Below are 19,598 nucleotides of genomic sequence, written 5' to 3' on the forward strand. Positions count from 1 at the left end.
CACCACTAAACCATGCCCCTAAGCACCACAGCTACACATCTTTTAAATACCTCCAGGGATGGTGATTCCACCATGTCCCTGGGCAGCTTGTTCCAATGCTTGGCCATCCTTTCAGTGAAGATATTTTCCCTAATACCAATCTAAACCTCCCCTGGCACAACCTGAGGCCATCTCCTCTTGTCCTGTTGCTTATTACTCGGGAGAAGACACCTACCCCCACCTGCCTACAGCCTCCTTTCAGGGAGTTGCAGACAGCAATAAGGTCCCCCCTGAGCCTCCTCTTCTCCAGGCTAAGCAGCCCCAGTTCCCTCAGCTGCTCCTTGTAAGACTTGTTCTCCAGGCCCTTCACCAGCCTCTTTGCCCTTCCCTGGACGCGCTCCAGCACCTCTACGTCCCTCTTGCAGTGAGGGGCCCAAAACTGAACACGGGGTTCAAGGAGCGGCCTCCCCAGTGCCGAGTACAGAGGGATGACCACTTGCCTTGTCCAGCTGGCCACACTGCTTCAGATACAAGCCCAGATGCTGTTGGCCCTCTTGGCCACCTGGGCACACTGCTGGCTCACGTTCAGCCGGCTGCCAGCCAGCACCCCCAGGCCCTTTCCTCCAGGCACTTTCCAGCTGCCCTTCCCCCAGCCTGTAGCGCTGTGTGGGGCTGGTGTGACCCAGGTGCAGGGCCCAGCACTGAGCCGTGTTGAACCTCAGTTGGCCTTGGCCCACTGATCCAGCCTGCCCAGATCCCTCTGCAGAGCCTTCCTGCCCTCCAGCAGATCAACACTCTCCCCCAAGCTGGTGTTGCCTGCAGAGTACTGAGGGTGCACTTGATAGCCTCATCCAGATCATTGATAAAGATATCAAACAGAACTGGCCCCAGTGCTGAGCCCTGGGGAACACCATTTGTAACAGGTTGCCAGCTGGATGTAACTCCATTCACCACCACTCTCTGGGATCAGCCACCCAGCCAGGCTTTTACACAGTGAAGAGTACACCCATCCAAGCCATGATTAGCCAGCTGTAACTGCTACTACACTATGTACTCGGTTCTTTGAAATGTAATACTAATTTTCATTGCACTGTGGATGCATGTGCGCTCCCTAAATACATAAGGAAAACAATTTATTAGTGAACTTGTTCCAGCAGAGTAATTTATCACACTTACTTCCCTGAGCATGGTTCTGTGTGGGTACCATGAGATACTGGTATCTTGTTAGAATGAAGGTCATCAGTTACATTTTCTAGTAAAGGGTTACTCTTCCCAAGTTGGCATCAGATCTAGTAACTATGTGCTGTTAACCAATAGAAGGATTAACAAGCATCATTTGTATGATCCATATAGTCACTTCACACTTATCAGTTTTCCAGAACTTTTTTGAAGTAGATTTTGAAGACATTACTGGAGCTATGATGGAGCAGACCTTTGCAGTCAAAAGGCTAGGCACTCAGCCAGTTTGTAATTCAGTGAGACACATTATCTATTTTGACAGTCTTCATGGTTAAATAGTCTGGCTCTTTTAATACCTAACTCTGCTTATAAATAGAAATGAAGAAGTCAAATGGTCCAGTCTCGACAGCAGAATAATGCAGAGTTTTGGATATGTCCAGAGCTCACATATGCCTCTTCCCTTCAGTGGAGTGGGAAGAACAAGGTAATGTGGTTGAGTCAAGCGGAACTTGAAAACACTTCTGGCATGTGTTTGCCTTGAGGTTTCAGTAATACATGAAGAAATTTGATATATCTGAGCTCTGCTTGAGGCCTGTAAAACATAGTGGGTTTCTGACCAAGAAAAGCAATTATTTGAAAAGCAAAACAGTAGACTGAGCATCCACAAAAGCTGTACTTAGAAGACTGGCTCTGCAGTTTGCATGTGGTGTGGAGAAGGAGGATGGGACAGAAGGAAGTAGTCCTGGCTTCTAGTTCCTGTTTCTTGCTCCATATAAAGTATTTTAGCAAATAAGGTTCCCCCGTGAAATCTAGACAAAGGGCTGGAACCTCAGTATAAGCCTCCAAAGACAAGTGTAGGTTCTCTCCTACATTCGCACAACTTAACAGGAAGGGTGGACATCCTACTCTTTGCCACTGTCAATAAGACATGTCTTCTTGAAGACAGGAAAGCTCGTTTTGGGTTGAAATGTGTGTAGAAGGTGCATCCCTCAGCAAGTAATACACTTACTTTGATGTTGCATAACAGTTGATAGCAAGAATTTGTCTTTTCCTTCCACCATGTGTTACAGTAAGCAGTCCTGAGAGGTAAGAGCTGACTCCCTAAACACCTAGGCACTCTTTGGGCTATAAGCTGGGAGCTCCAGTCTTACACAGGGAACTGATGGAAGTGACTTTAGTGCTGCATGTATGTGCCTTACAGGAGAGGAGTAGGGTCCCAGACATACTCTTTTCCTTATTATGCGCAGTTATTTTTTGCTTAAATATTACCGCACTTTATGGTCTGCTCCTTGGAAATCGAGTGTTGTGTGAGAGCTGTGATTTTCACTTTGGGAGCCAGGTGTCTGAAAACCCTGTGCAATGTCACACCTGAACCTCCTGGTGGATACAGGCCTAATCCAAACCAAGCTTTTCTGAATGTACATGGAACAGCCCTGTGTGGTGGTCCTCAGGCAGCATCCAGGTTGGAGTCATCTCAGCTCTGCATCAGGTACTTGGCCTTGCTCTTGTGGCAGGGGGGTGGAGGCGTCCAGACCCCTTGAACAGAGGCTGTGTTGTGTGAAATATGTAACATATCTCTGAACCAGGATTCATGGCTGATCCAAAGCTAGAGGTTGAATGTAACCTGGTCTCGCTGTTAATCAGAACCGAGTGTCTCAGGACAGGCATGCTGACACAGCTGGTCAGCAGTTCCACTCCGGGACTCTGGTGTGAAGGTTCATGTGCGTGGTTACGGATAGTCTGGGCAGGAGAGGTTCTTCTTCCATCGCAGTGGTGGCTGTGCCTAGTGCTGCAATGGACTACAGCTGGATTATAAATAAACAGGCATGGCCCAGAAACCACCACCATTTATGAATGTTATCTGTGTAGCCAGCGTTTTTGTGTTGGGAGCAACAGGGCAGAATACTGGAATGTATTTATTTACTAAGTATTTTGGAAAACGAGTATGTATTCTGCAAGTCAGAATTAGAGGTACCTTATGTAAAATCTGACAGTGGCATCAGATACATTTACTTGGACCAATGCCCTTATACTCTGGGGTAATGTTTTAAATCTGTATGACATTTCATTGTGACCAGCTTACGTGGGGGCAGCCTCTCATTTTCTTAAGAGACTGTTCTGGTCCACGTTAACACACACTGGTTCAAGTGTTAGCCAAGAAGCTAATTTATTTGGATGTTCTGCATGAGGTAACACTCTTGCGTTACTGTTGTCACTGTTGTAACAGTATGGCCAGTTTCTGTCCTACCCATCTGGTGTATGGTCCCTCGTCAACACTCCAGTGCATGCATGATGAGTTTCTAGTTAAAATCATCTCAACTACTTGCAAAAAACTGCCCTATCCAATGATAAGCATATATGAATAGATAAATAGTGGCTATCAGCTCACCATTTACTTCATGTGTGCAAAACAGGACCCACCTGGGTTGTTCCCAGGGCTGTGGGGAACTCCCTGCGTCCCCAGTCCGGGTCACACAGACTCTTATCTTGTTAACACAGACTGGGACTGTCTGGGGAGTTCTTCTGCGGATCCCTCAGACCTCTGGTGGAGCTGGGCTTGCCTGGGGCGGGTTCCTGTAGCTATCAGTCAGTTATCTCATCTGGACAGAAACTAGCTGAGGAGTTCCCCGGACTGCCCAGGGAGTTCCCACCTGTGACTCGGCATGCTGAGCATGTGCAAGGCACAACCCTTGTCCCCGGCTGCATTATGGTTACAGCTACATGTTAACTTGGAGTGCATGTGCATGCACCTACCTGGTGCATGGTGTTGGAGTACTAAGAGGTTTATTTAGCAGAGGACAGTTGATACTTGGACATTGCCTGGATGTGATCTGCCCAGCTGCCCAGTAGGCTATGTTCCTTCATAGGCACGGATGGTGGTTTGTTTGTTTGTTTTTGTTTTGTTTTGTTTTTTAATGTGCTGGGCTGCCACATATACAAGCTACTACCTGAAAGTGCTTTTGCTGCCCTGCAGAATCCAAAACACTGTGCTCACTGTCAGTAGTACTGGTCACCAGTACCACACTTTAGCAAAGGTCTCTTTCCTGGAGTCATCTGCTGCTTTCTTAACTGCAACAACAGGTGTTGTCTGAGCCTCCTGTCTCTGGAGAAAAAAGGATAGCTTATTATTGAACTTGTGATGTTTATTTAAAAAGTCTATTTACTGTTTGTTGGTCAGTGTGCATTAGCCTGATGAAGAGCATCTAAATCTGATGAGTTTGATACCTGGTGTGGTGTCAGGTAGTTGTCGTAAAGTGGCTTCCTGTAATACGTAGGGGGATGTAAATTTAAACTTCCTTACAGTTAATCTCCTTCTTCATTTTGCAAGTGAAAGGAAAAGCAGTGAGCAAAACAGAAATACAGCAAACAGCAATGCCTGAAAGATTAGTTTGGAAACTCAAGAAATGGTTAAATGTTGGTTAGAGTAAGAAGGGGTGAGAGAGATTTGAGCTGTGCTTGCCTTCATGAGCATGTAAAGCGAGATAGGGCTCCACACCATTTATTCTTCAGGCTGCTCTCTCCAAAGACAGTCTCCAGGTAGCAGATGAGGTTGTTGTGCTTCTTCCACCCAGTGCTCTGTCCTGCAGGGGTGCTGGGAAGTCAAATGTGCACCACACTGAAATTGCAGCTCATGGAACTTATTCATACAGAGTAGAACAAGTGATTAAAAAGTTAAAAAGATTTATTCAGTGCAGCATTGCTCAAAATCAGTACTTCCTATTACGAACTAAGGTGTAGGAACAGTGAAGGTGGGAGTGGTATAATGGACAACCTCTCCAAAGCTGTTATACTGGAGACCTTGGTGACTCTAGTTGGTTGGCACAAATAGATCACAATAGTCAGAATTACAGTATCTAACCATTAGAAAAGTTTGAAAGACATATTAAAGCAAAAAAGGTCTTTGAAAACTATGATTGATACGAACTGTGTAAGAGGAAAAGTATTTGGATTTATGCTAAAAGTAGTATGGCTGCATTTGGAGGGAATGAAAACGTCTGTGCTGTTTCTCTGAGGAAGCCAGGAATGTTTCTCTAGCAAGCAGTGGAAATGGCTGTTGCTGCAAGAGTGAGTGCAGGTGTGTGGAAAGCAGCCTGATCTAATGCCTAGAGAACTGCCTAGGGATCCGAGCACCTGAGTTCATCCCCTGGGGTCCCCTGCTGCCTTGCTGCCTGCCCTTGGCCAGCTCACCTCTCCCTGCCTCTCACCTACAATCAGGAAACAAATCCTTAATTTCCTTTGAGACTTAGTCATGAGAAAGACAATGAAAGCAGGGAAATCTTATCATCTGGTATTGAAACGCCACACACCTAGTGAATGCTCAACCCCCCTTGTATTATTTAGTTTAAATGCAGTTAGCTTATATCAGGGTTTTTCCGATGTTTTCTTTAGAGATCTAAGATAATGAGAACTTTTTTTTCCTCCTGAAATACAGCTCTTTATAACACACAGTGCCTTGCTTGAAATATTGTGCAAAGAATAGTCTTGTTTATGAGGACAGTACAACATGTTAGATCACCTTTCATTGAACCACGTGCTTTATAATTAATGTACAAAATTATGTCCTCTCTTTTTTTCAAGTGAAGCTTGAATAGCAGTATCCTTTGCTGTAGTCTAATTACAGAACATCCTTATCTTAGTAATAACTTTATTTATGAATATACTTTACCTGCCCCTCATAAATTATCCTTAAGCTGCTGCAGCAGTGAGTTGAGGAAGAAAATTTGCTTTAAGCAGAAGCTGAAGGTAAGCCTGATTGGAGACTTGAGCTATTTTTCATGATACGGGTTTGCAGCTGACTTGGTTTGTGTGTTGCTGGTAGTTTGGATGGATGAAGAGGTGGGGTAAAGCTCCCAGTGTTTCCTTCCCTTACCTTCCCTGGAGAGAGGGGGAATAGCCCAGCTGAGACGATATCACTTAAAACAGCCTGCCTTGCTGCACTGGTGTGAGGAGTCATTCAATACTGCTTGCACAGTGCTCAGGAAACAGATTAAAACTCTTTTTCCTACAGCCATGGTAGGGCAGCACTGAGGCTGCTGTGTCTCAGAAGACTGTAGCCCCTTTCTCATTTGCATTTCCAGCTTTGTCACCATGTTGCTGAGATACCTCAGTCATGGGCTTTTCTAAATTCAGCAATTTAGAAGGCAGCTGTTACCTTATTCATAAAAAAATGGAAGAAATGAAAAGCACTCTAACTTTTAGAAACTTCTCTGTAGTTTTGTTTTCAAATTTGATCTGTCAAAATTGCTCCCCTCTAGTGGTTTTCAGACTGTTTCTAAACATGAAAAAGCTGGTGCAATGCTAAATATTCTGAAGTTTTAAGAAAGCCGTTTCCTTGAGAAAGTTCTGTACTTAATAAAGTGTAATTTCTTTTGGGGATAATTAACTTACAAAGTGCTAGGGACTTTCCAGCCATCAGAAACCCTATCCTAAAGCTCAGTTTAGCACAGGCAGCTGCAGAACAAGTCTTAGCTTCTTAGCTGGCTATCCCAAACATTGTCTAGAGAGCTGCCATTCCTGCCTGGTTGACTGCAAGGCCACTGCTGCAGAGAGCATACCAATCATGCTGAAATGTGTAAAATTAGCATTTAAGCCAAAATAATGAGATAACCTTCTGTGCAGTGTATAATCCTAATAAGATTAAGCTTTAGCAAAGAAAAACATAAAAGATATAACCTAATAAAATCATAATCTATTCTGAATAAACTGTATTATACATATTTGCTGAACGGATTATATAAGTTTAATGAAATTACACTGTCTTATAAGCAGGATACAATAAGTAGTAATGGCAGTTTTTCTATACACAGTGCAAGAGAGTAAGGAAGAAGATGGGGATTATTAGAAAATGGGTTTAGTCAAAACAATTTTAAATCAAAAAGATAAAGACAAAAATAGAATAATAATTTCTTAAATACTGCGACAATGAGCTTAGTGTTTCTTTGAGTGTATTAGCTAAGATCAAAGTAAGATATGCAAACATGCATAACTCAAAAGTATCCAGAAAATACCTGTAGTTTTTAGAGGAAGCGGGAAGATGGGATTGACATGGTGTTGGAGCAGAATGATACAGCTAAAAAGAATGTAAAAGATTTGAGAAGTTTTAACACTTTCTCAGCATCTGGTCAAATTTTTGTTGATATTGCTGTAGTATACTCTGTATTTGTCCATTCCATGTCTTCATCTGATACATGGTAGTGGATTCCTTGCTGTTAGCACTTCTGAGCCAGATGGCATACACTCTGTCATGCTGAGATCATGCTTGAAATGTCATCTATGCAACACAGCTGAGATATAGTAGCACTTTAATTTCTCAATTGTTGTCCATTATGGCAGGTTTTTTGTTGGGGGTATTTTACCCATGTAAAAAGAATAACTAAATATGCTTTTTTTTGCCTTTACAAATGAAAGCATTTCCAAATATTTTTGATAGTTTACCAAATTTCAGCTTAGCTTGTTGTATTAAGGAATATGTTTGTCCTTATAGTAGTACTAAAAATAAGAAGAAAACTGCTTTTAAAACTATGTTATCACAACCATGTTACCTCTCCAAGAACTCTGCTGCATGTTTTTGAAAACCATTACGAGACAGTCAAGAATCATGTTAAGACAGAACGGTCTGAGACTTAACCTCTCCAGTAAGTGTAACGGTAAGGGTTTTTCCTGGGTTAAGTGAAGGGAAGATGGAGAGAGAAAGGAAGAGGTGCAAGAAGCATGGTTATATTATTCATCAATTTTTTCTTTATTTAATGTGCTGAAAATTGTGAATTAGAATAGATGCTGAAAGGCAGTGCTACAAAAATTACATCTTAGGGGCCACATCTGTTCTGGTTTTCTGGTTTCTTATTTAAGTTGCTTAGTTTGCACAAAATGTTGCTTTTCTGTCTGTCCAGATAAAAACACATCTTGTGTTCCAGCAGGCAGAATTTTAAAATACATCTCTCGGAAACGTAAGGTCTAATTAGCTTACACAGCTTTGTCCCCATTCTGCAGCTCCATAGTAGGTGCTGAAACACTTGGACTTAAACAATGTATAAGAACTAGACCCGAGAGTCAAATGGGTTTCTTTTCCATGCATAATAATTTCATAGTAGACTTCATTCTTTTGTGCATCTGCAACATCTCATTGGTTTAAACCCCATCCTTAGTTATATCTGGGCAATACTGGTGGGCTTAAAAGAAAAAGACTACAGGAGGTTATGTAGAAAGCAAAAGTTTATATTTAAAGGCATCCCTGAACTTAAATCATATGATTAGGCATGTTTAGATGATACATGTCATAAGACTAAATCATGAAAATGAAGATAAATTTCCAAGTAAAGACTAGTCTTCATGTGTGACATCCTGGTTAGAGGAGCCTCCCCCCTGCTGAAGGCTGTAAAGGGAGACATGAGTCATTGTTTTGGATGAGGGCAGTGCTAGATATTTATAAGGCTGTCCATCTATGCACTTACTGAATTTCTAATGTTTGTTCTGATAGAAATAGGTGTTATGTTTTACTAGTGGAGTTTAATTTCTGATATGTGTAAGTGAAAGAGAAGAGAGAAATAGGAGAAATATGTATTTCAAGACTCCTAACCAACAAACAACTCAAAGTAAAATAGACGGCGATTCTATTATTTCTTTGGCTTACTGTGTTTTCATTCTCTTGTCCTTTACTTTTCTCCTATGTTGTGTATTTGGTTTCTCAGGCTGCTGGCTTTTGATAGGCAAGGGCTGTCTTCCTTTTCCGTGTTGAAGTGGCCTATGGCATTGTTGAAACCTGCTCCAACAAACAAAACAAACTAAAATGGCCATGGCACTGCAGCTGGTGTGGAAGAATATATGATACGAGGTCTGACTGCGTGCCCCAACTCAGTGTCAGTCAGTGAATGTCCTGGGGTGATGCTGCTCTTTTACCTCCGGCCTTTAAAATACAAGTCATCTTGCCCATTCCTTGTACAGAAGTAATGATTCTGAGTAGCACACAGTACTTTTTCATTATGTTTGCACTTCAGCTTTAATTAGTTGTAGATTTAGTGATTAGACATATTACACTGGCTTGCATTTTAGTACTTAAAATGCTGTTGCTTCTTGCTTTTATTTCTTGATGTCTCTCATTTGTCTGTAGACAGAAAGATTTGCCTTTTCCTTATCTGAAGTCAGTAGCTTCTCAGACACAAAGACTTAACACTTGATTATGTGTTGTCCAGCTTCTGCTTGCTTTTATAACTTACAAACATACAGTGAGGGGAGGAGAAGCGACAAGAATAAAAGCAATGTGCCTGTGAGTAACGCTGGAATGGCGATGGACAAGAAGAATCAGTAGCTTCATGCAGTCACGAGCAGTAACAGATTTAATGATCTGTCAAAAATACCTTGTTTTTCTCAACTTAAACGGGACATACTGTAATATACAGTAGTATATTACAACTATAGATAACTGAGCTGTTGTTATAGGGATGTAGACAGTCCTCACAAACCTGTGTACAGCCTGATACACTACAACCCAAACCAAGCGTGATCCCAAACCAGAGACCAATCAGAGTCATGTTTACAGTGGGCAAAGAGATAAAAATTGGTCTTAAATTACTTCGGTTTCTTAAAATACAGTGCTCTTAGTTGCTGAAGCATAGTACATTTGTATATAAACGCCTAGAGGCTGAAGGAATGAAAGCCAAAGTGACATAAGGTGACAAGGAGTAGTAACAGATACTCTTGAGGTTATAAATCATATTCCTGTTGCTTGAAAAGGAAAATCAGACCACATTCTGTATGAGGCAGATTGTAAAATCTGAAAAACATGAGAAATGACAACTTCCAGAAATTTGATTTTGCATGCTGGTAGAGTTAAACTTTCATCTTCCTGCAGAAAGCCATGAGTTGTCTTAAGCATGAGTATTGCTTTGATGAGTCAGGTTATGCCTGCCCCCCACCCGTGGGCTGGTGGCCCATCCCCAGGGAGGTACCTGATGCCGGTGCCAGGACTGCCCCGGTGCCCCTGGCTGCCCTGCTCCTGGCTGGGGCTGGGCTGGGACCTGGCAGCACCCCCAGTTGCTCCCAGCCCCCAGGGATCATCCAGGGCTCCCTGACACCTTACTGCAAATTAGTCTTCCTATAATATGGATTATATTTGCAGATTCTGAAGTCTCTTAAATGCAGTCTTACTTCTAAACAGTGGGAGCTTACCTGGTCAGTGAGGTGCAGGTATATAATGCATATGTGCATGCAGACACACACACACGTGTGCATGCGCTTCATGCACAAACGTGGCATTTTGGAATGTGTAAGTGACTTAATTTTCCACATATTTCTTGCTGATTCCATGAGTGTTACTCCCATGTTTTATTCTGGCAGCACTGTCTACGTGCCAGCCTACCCAGATGCCTTATTTCATAGAGAGGTATATGAAATAATCTTGAAAATGATAACTTGAGGACAGTTAATTCTCCATTTTCAAAGGTATACCCATGAATAGTAGTGTTTGCATAGACTTTTCCAGTTGTTCTGCCCAGGGCACTAGGGAATGCTTCTCATTATGAGGGTGAGCTTGGAAGAGAAAGAGTCCGTGGGAAATGAGATCCTAGATTCAGCGCATTTCATGGGAGTTTTCTACATTGGTAAGAATAGTGACAGAATTTCCACTGACCTCAGTGGTACAGAGATTTTGTCAGTGCTGTGGAGCCCCACGGCATGGAGGAGAAGGGAGTCTCCATGCCCTGAAGTTCATCCATTTAGTTAATGACTAAATATGTTTTCTGTCTGACTCTAAGAAGTCAAATTAGGGGGAGTACAGGGAGGTCATTAGTTGCCATCCTGCAGTGAGCACCTTGTGGAAAAAAGTCCTACTGAAGCAATTCTTTATTTTCTTGTAGGAGACAGACATGTACAATTAGTTTACTTTATTCTAGTCATTCATAAGGAACAATATTTTCGGCTATATAATCTGAATAGATCTCACTGTTTGGGAAGGTTTCTGGGCTGCTTGGCTTCATCTTCTGTTCATAGCTGTTTTCTCCTGCAGCAACTTTATGAGTATTTTCTCTGCTCAGAGTTTTGTATTACTAAAACACCTGTAGATAGCCATTTCCATTATTTGTCATTATATTATCACAGCTTAAGGGTACTGTAGTGTCAGCTATAGTAGCATGGCCCGTCTAGGCTTCAGTGGAGAAAATGGGGTCAGCCGCAAGTTAGTATGTTCTTAAGATTTTCTTATTTTTGCATACTTTGCTTACAAGTTTCTGAATCTATCACTGTTACATGGTATAAGGAAGGTGTGACTGTTTTCTGTCAAATTTGTTTCTGTCCTTTTTCTAAATTACTGTTTTCCTTCAGGCAATAGTTAGAGGCAAAATTTGTAGATATTTCCTCTGAAGTGCTGTTATTTCTTGTATTTCCAAGAGGGGGAAAAAAAAGACAACTGTTTGTTTAACGTCTTGGGGATGTTTCATGTATAGATTCACCACTTGCAGATTTTCAAAAGAAGGTCCTTGTTTTGAAAATGTGATCCTAAATGTGAGGTAACACCAGGGCACTTTTGAGAATATTGTTTCAAGGGAGTTTCTACTCCCTTGCTGTGATCTTTTCACATCTGTTAGGCAGCACTCATACTGAGGAGCATGGACTTACTCATTTCAGACCATAAACCACCAGTAGCTGCTTGCTATGCTTTTCCTATACCAGACCCACAAAGGACGTAAATTGTTACTGACTCTGGCTGTTCAGTTTATGCTGCTGAGACTCATGCAGCTCTGGAGGTCCTCAGTCTAATCCTAAATCTTGAAAGGTGTCAGAAGAGTTTTCTTGCACATTCTAGAAAAGAAAGGAAGTATTAGAGGGAATGTACGTACATTATTTGTATGAATAAGCTGGAACTGTTCCTTCTTGCACATTATATGATTTTTTCATTGGCTCTGAATGTTCTCAATAAATATGTAATCTCCTCCTTCCAATATGAATTTTTATTTGTTAATCTTTTTGTAGAATAGTTTACTTCATACCTACTCTCTGAAATCCTTGGGTACTTTCTTTTCCTTGAGGAGTTTTCAGTTATTCCTGATGATATTGTTACATTTTCCCTTGAAGCAGTGTGTTCATAACAGGATAATGGGGAGAGAAGCTGTTAGGTTTGTGATTGATTAGTGGATGTACAATCTGAATTCCCTTGGAAAGTGGGCGTGTGATTGTTTGAGTGTGTTTCTTTGGAGAGAGACCATTTCAGGGAATCGTAGTTCGAGCTGCAAACAATCCATTAGTCACTCGTCCAAGCCCTGCCAGCGTAATACTGTTCCCTGCAGTACATTATTGAGTGTTTTGTCCAATATCGGTTTGAGTGACTCAAGCCATGAGGCTTCTACCACTTCCTCTGAGAAACTATTTCATGGTCTGACAGAGCTCACTGTTAGGAAATATTTCCTGGTACTCAGCCTAAACTTTTTAACACCCAGATTGATCTCATTACGGTTAGGTATACTTTGTTTTTTCCAGTCCTGTCTGAAATCTTTTTCCTTCTTTGGCATTCACACTCTTGAGTGAATAGTAGATGGTATCATATCTCCTCCTAAGTCAAACAAATACATAATTAGTTCTTCTATTCCTTCTCTCCAAATAGGCCATCTGTTTGGTGGAAAACAGGGCTGAGTATGGGAAGATTTTTTTCTACTAAGTGCTTGTTTCAAACAACTAATACAGAAAAGTGCATTAGGAATTCACGTGATTATGTAGCTCCAAAGAGCCCCAACTTTTGTATGAAGTGTTTTTCAGAAATTAGGTAGAAGACAGTAGGTTTTTCAGGCAGTCATTTGAAGTCTCTAGCACAGTATACAGCTCTAGCATTAGTAGTCTGTAATATTTCATGGCATCAGAGAATGTTTTGTAATGCTGCTTCATCTATTTATCAAGCAAATTATGTGAAACTACAGCCCCAAGAGGGGAGAGTAATGGCAGCAGAATTGCAAGCAGATCCAGGGGCCATTTGGACGTCTGTTGTTCACAGCTTTACAGCCAGAATTTACAAGTATTTGGGTCATATAAGGATTGCTGAGGAAGGGAATGTACCATCCAACCATTACACATCTCTGGATTTCTTTCTAGTCTGGTAGCCAACATCTGTTTGGTATTTCCTTCCTTCCTTCCTTCCTTCCTTCCTTCCTTCCTTCCTTCCTTCCTTCCTTCCTTCCTTCCTTCCTTCCTTCCTTCCTTCCTTCCTTCCTCCCTCCCTCCCTTCCTCCCTCCCTCCCCCCCCCCCTTCCTCCTCCCCCCCCCCCCATTCCAGATCAGTGTCCTCTAGCCTAAGGTGGTCACTTACGATCATCTACATTCTGCAAAGTTGTACACACATAATAAATTGTGTTTTGCAACATCTGGGTATGTGCTATTCTTACGTCTTACAGAGGATCTGCTGCTTAGTCAGAGACTCCTAGTCAGAGGAACACTTAAATTTACAAAGAAGATTTCTAAATTAGTACTCCATGCTTGCTTTGAAAAACACATTGTATGTATTTTAAGCGTATGTTTATTTTTTTTGATGAATCACTCTGTAGTTTGGGAATTTGTTTTGTTATTTTTTTACCTGAGACTACCTGACGTGTGTGGGTTTGTAACCTGGGCTTCCAGCTCAGGGAGTAAACGAGCTGCGTGAACTTCCTCCAAACTGTGCTAGAAGGATGCACAGGTCCTCAGGCAAGAGCATTCCTGAGCTAGCTTACTACAGTTTTCCTAAGCTAATTAAGGAAGAAAAACACAGTGAGCAAACTATGATGAAGTCAAGTTTGAACCAAATCAGTGGGCTCAGCTAATTAAACTACCAATTTAATATCAAAGATGATCATATGATGGTGCACACAAACATGTAAATGCAAAAAAGAAAAAGGCAGGTAAATGAAGTCCGCCATCACAAAAAGAAAGCTTGAATTACTCCTGCAGCAGCATGCTCATTCTGTCATTCGCTACCTGAGTGGTGACAGGTATGCCGAAGCCCAGGCCGTGTGCTGCATCTCTTGGGAAGTCTCAGGCACCTTCTTGGTCTCTGGGTGGAGTGTCTGGGGCAGGCAGGGTCTCCACGGGAGACCTCCTGGTGCAAGGGAAAGAACCACTTTTCTTTTGTCTTTCCTTTCTTTTTGCAGGGAGTGTTCCTCACTTTTTCCGCCTCAGAGGTAAATGCTATGGCTTTGGGGCCGAGTTGCATGGAGTTAAGCAGGAAGGGGTGGCTGCAGTTCAGTCCCTGGCGGGTGGCAAATATCTGAGGTGAGGGTGGGAAGTCCCACCACTGGAACGGTCCTTCCATTCACATCGATTCCCCCCATACATGAGCAGCAAGGTGTGTGCAGGGCTTTCAGTCTAGAAGCGCAAGTGGCTTTTATGTGCACACAGTCTACCCATGTTTAAGGGGCTGATGTTTTCCCGTGTCAATTTCCATGTCAATTTCATGGCAATATTCCTCATGTGTACCTGTGTCCAGCCTGCTCTCTGCCAAAGGTCTGGTCTTCTCTGTGTTCAAGAGTGCGTTCCCCTTCCGTGCAGGTTATCCAGGCTGTCTTCTTCGGGATCTGCGTCTTGACTGACCTGTCCAGTCTTCTCACTAAAGGAAATGACAGTCAAGAGCAAGAGAGGCAGCTGAAGAAACTCATTTCCCTCCGTGACTGGGTGATGGCTGTTCTAGCTTTCCCTGTTGGAGTGGTAAGTGTGGTGTTAATCTGCCCATGTCTTTACAAATTGGGTGAGCAGTGTTATTTACTGATTGTTTTCTGGCTAAAAGGCTTTCCCACCTCTCTGCAAAAGACTGCAGAAAGGGAAAAATGGTAGAGAAAATTTTAACAACTCTTGTTTTTCACAGGTGTAAGGGAGCGCTGGTGTTGCTGAAATGATTTTTGGTTCATTAAAAATATGTACTTTACAATAGGAACTTGATTGTGCAAGTTATTTCAAATGTGAATTGTACCAGCAGCATCTTGAGAATCAATTTGGACTTTTTCTGCAGTGTGTCATAATTGGGAGTAGTGGGAGGGCTGGCTGTGGCATGTTTCACACTGTAACAACCTGACCACAGTTCAGGCAGTAAGCCGTCTTGTCATGGGCAAGAAGGAAAGTGAGAGTCCAGGTTGCTCCCTGTTAATCCCATAGGGGATTCAGAGCTGACAAAAGAAATGGGATAGGAAAACAAGGGGGTTGTCAGTAATGTAAAAAAGCACACAAGGTATGGAAGAATATTGGTTTTACATGTCTTTTTCAAGAGAAAACTATTTTTTGGATCAGGTCCTACTCCACTGGGACATTGCTGTCAGTGGCAAAAGGTGCTGAGTGTCTTTATGTGTCTCATACCACACTTTGAAAGCAGCCAAAACTACAGAATTTCATGGGTTTTTACATGGAAGTGTGATCTATGTCAGTCTAAGTTTAGGTTACATTAAAAAAAAATGTGTGAACCTTTCATTAAAGTATTGCTTTTATTGTAATTCACGGTCAGGCTTTAATTCTAGGTTTTTATTTCAGTGTACAGTAGTTCAAAATAAATTAACTAGAAACAATTTTTTTTCATCGTAGGACTACTAGATGAGGTCTCTAAAGTTGTACTGTTTCACAAAAGCTGATCACTTATTGTCAATTGACAGCAGTTAACATATCAATCTATCATGTATAATTTTGTATATTCAAGAGATGCTTCGTTAAAATGTGATTTCACCATTACTGTGGGATTTCACAATGCATGAAGAAATACAGGATCCTTTCACAAAGTTAGAAAATGCAAAGCATATGTGAAACTTTGCAGGTATTTCTTTCATAAAAACCCAGCAGGTAACCTTCCCTTATTGTACTTGCTGGCCCACCTCTTGGGAGCTGTCACAGTTCATGCTGGGGTGACAGACTGCAGTTCTCCAGACATGGTAGAGGAAACTACATCAAATAATACAATTTTTGTAAAAAAATAAGTGCGTAAACAGGCTTGCAAATATGTATTTTTATGGGTGCAGAAATTTCATAAAATCATAGAATGGTTTGGGTTGGAAGGGACCTTAAAGATCATCTAGTTCCAACCCCCTGCCATGGGCAGGGACACCTTTCACCAGACCAGGTTGCTCAAAGCCCCATCCAGCCTGACCTTGGACACTTCCAGGGATGGATCATCCACAACTTCTCTGGGCAGCCTGTTCCAGTGCCTCACCACCCTCACAGTAAAGAATTTCTTCCTAATATGGAAGGCTGCTGTAAGGTTCCTCCAGGGCCTTCTCCTCTCCAGGCTGAACAACCCCAACTCTCTCAGCTGTTTTCACAGGAGGGGTGCACCATCCCTCTGGTCAACGTTATATGTTACATTTATATTTTAAGGGAGATTGGGAATTAGAAGTAGTTGTGATTGTGATTAGCAACACATGCTTTTCCTACTGTGTTGACAGTAGAAGTGAAGAAGGAGAACAATATTACATTATTTGTCTTTATTTAAAGAGTGCCTTTTTCATTTTATTTAAGTGCCTTTTTCATTCTAGAAGTGTAAGCCTTTACGTGCATCAAAGCACACTCTCCTTGGCGCTCCCATGCCATTCAGGATTCAGGGATTCTCTCCTGCCACTGTTTTAGCTCTGTACTGTTGTCTGTGTGCTCCTGCACCCCCACAGTGTTCCTCACCTTGAAAACTTTCAAGATCTTGGAGAATTTCAGATTCACTTTGTCTTGTCAGTTCTGCACATTTCTTTCAGGCGTTGTTTCTCTTGCCACCACCAGTAAGCGAGGAATGGCAGCTAGCCATTGCCTGCATTAGAAGTACTGTTGCAACATTTACAGGTCAGCAGTTCTCTAGAGATGTGTTGCATACCTCAGCTAGGTTTTCATACAGAAACAACTTAAGTCTTAACCAAAAAAAAAAAAAAAAAGAAATCCAGAAAATAGTAAGAAGTGGCCATGCTCATTGGGCAGATGCTGTCCATTTCCAAAGGTAGCTTTTCTGTAGTGAGGGGTACCAAGTAACTACCACATATTATTTCACTTTACTTCTTATGAGAAAAGCCTAAAAAGGTTGTTTTCATTGTTGTTTCTTCTCCTGGCTACTGGGAGGCAAACAGCAGCCCTTCATAACTTAACACTGGCCTCCGCTCCTTCCTGAGACCTGATCTTCTCCAGCAGTGCCCATCACACCACAGCTACCACTTGCCAAAGCCTTGCCGGAGGGACTGCCAGCCACTGTGGGCTGCTCTTCAGTGGGATTATGGGTAGGAAGAGTTCAGGGCCTGAAAGTAGCAAACATCTAACAATGACTTTGTTCTCTAAAGAGCTATTTATGTGTAAGAAAATACCCAGTGAAATTTTGGTATGCGGAGGTGCTTGTTAGAAGGAAGATATTAAACACCGGAGAGTCTGCAGAAAAAAAGTTAAAGTTCCCTTGTTTCCCATATTCTCTCAACAGCTTCCTAAAAAAAACCAAACCAAACCACCCCAAAACAAAACAAAAAACCCAAACCAGAACAAAAGAAGTTCAAATGCAGACTTTCTTTCTTTGAGACTCACCCACCTAGCTCTCCATGGAGCTTCTCAGTGGTTTCCAGCAGCGACACAAGGGAACCTTCATACATAAAAATGGACAGATGTGAATAAAATCCTTGTTGGATTTCTAATGTAACAGCAGTGGTCATGCTTAAGTACTTGTCAGTTACCTTAACATCTAAATTATTTTTATTGCTCAGTGTTTTACACAGGGCATGTTTAGGGAATAATGCAAATACTGGGGGAACATTTTAAAGCCCCCTAACTGTAGTTTTTCAAGAGCAATTCAACACAATTTTTTCTGTATTCCCTGCTTACTGAAGCCCTTGAGATGACTTGTTCTGAAAAACAGATGAGAAAAGGGGTTTCCACTCCCAAGTCAAACAATGATGTGTGAAAACAAAGAGGTAACAAAATAAAGTATTTCATTTTTAGTACTTCCTAAAGAAGTCTTACATATAAACCACTTGGGAAGTCTGACCACCAATCTCCTCCCACCTTCCAGAGGAGGGGAAAGAACCAGCCCAAGGGCAAACAATCTCCTTGGGTGGCTTTGCAACAAATCAGATCTTGCAAAATCTTTGCCGCAGATCATCTCTCTCCAGTGTTGTTTTATGCATTGTGTATCTTTGGGAGCTGAGATAAAACTGCATTGCCAACCTATCGTTTTGTTTAGAAGCATCGAGAAATAAATATGAATTTCTTTGAAGGACACAATGACTACTGTTTACCCATTGTTGCTCTTCTTAATATGACTCTTAAAATAATGAAATCAGAAATCAATAGACCAATTTTCTATGCAGTAAAGCTTTATTCCATGAAAAGTCTGTGGGCAACACTTCCTGGCCCTTTTTCAGTTTATTGTAAGCCTGGGTTACTACTTAAATGCCTAAGAGATCAGGAAGCATCCATTGAAGAAAAAGGCTTGCATGGACACTTTAGAAGTTTATTACCAATTCTCAACTATACTAGCTGCACTTACCCCCCTTTTATCAGTGTAAAGGAGATTTATATTGGGAATAATTTACACTGCTAGAGAAGTGCGAGACACACTTAAAGTCAGAGACTACACCAGTGTTTTAGACTATCCCTACTTTTTTCTGTTTGTTTGACAGATCTTGAAGTTGGCGAGTTTCTGTGTTTAATTAGCATTTCATGTAAACTGTATATGGTTTTATCAATATGTTTCTTATAATTTGTACTAAACAAGAGGAAGAAGAGACAAAGCAGGCATTTCTAGTTTAGGACTGTGTTTAATTGAAATAATAATAAGAAAGAAAATTGATACTGTTACATATTAGAAAAGAGATTGCTGCCTAGAAAATCACAAACTCTACCATTGAGGGTTTATATCATGTAGCTTTAATAGCTCTTTTGGGGTCTGAATCTAAACTGACAAGAATTATCTCATATTTTTTATATTATACTTTTATGCTTATAAAAATCTGTGATACAAAAGAAAGCCAAGCATGCTTTCTTATCTCTTGTTTCTCTTTACTGATACAGTCAAAAGTAATCTTCTACTTCTGTAGATCATCAGTAATGCTGATCTGGGATCTTATCCCAAGAAAAGATGTGTAGGTATTTGCTCCAGTCTCCTACTTACCTTGTTATTTGACCAGACTACAAAATACTTTTATTTCCATTACTGACTTGACCACGTCAAAATCTCTCTAGTCTAGATTTTGTCTTCATCTGTAGTGTTGTGGTAGCTGGTGATGGGAGCATGAGCAAGCAGTGATGCCATTGCCTCCTGAACTCTGTTCTCCGAGGAAAGTCTTCCCTGGTTTTCAGTTCCCACTCCTTGTGATTTCCTTCACTGGCCTTTCTGGAATTCATTTGGTGTGATACTGTGCTAGCACTAGATCCCACCTAAAGCCAGTACCATGCAAATTTGTGCTTAGTGTGGTCTACCTTTAGTAACACTTTGCTTCTACGTGTAATGCCTTTAACCCTCAAAGAGGCTCACAAATGATATATTTATACTC

General features: G+C 41.6%; 1 protein-coding gene across 4 annotated transcripts in view; it reads left to right on the plus strand.

Annotated features, from left to right (window-relative positions):
• Window positions 1-19,598, plus strand: part of AIG1 (androgen induced 1) — a 127,490-nt gene that overhangs the window by 23,930 nt on the left and 83,962 nt on the right. For all 4 annotated transcript variants that reach the window (XR_005105142.1, XM_037393226.1, XM_037393229.1 and 1 more), the window contains one exon: window positions 14,659-14,814. Coding sequence is in view for 3 of the 4 variants with exons in the window: in XM_037393226.1 (XP_037249123.1) it covers window positions 14,659-14,814 (156 nt within the window). In the remaining variant the exon portion in view is untranslated. The remainder of the gene's footprint in view (window positions 1-14,658; window positions 14,815-19,598) is intronic.

This window comes from Falco rusticolus, chromosome 6 (assembly GCF_015220075.1).
Source record: "Falco rusticolus isolate bFalRus1 chromosome 6, bFalRus1.pri, whole genome shotgun sequence".
Lineage (NCBI taxonomy): Eukaryota > Metazoa > Chordata > Aves > Falconiformes > Falconidae > Falco > Falco rusticolus.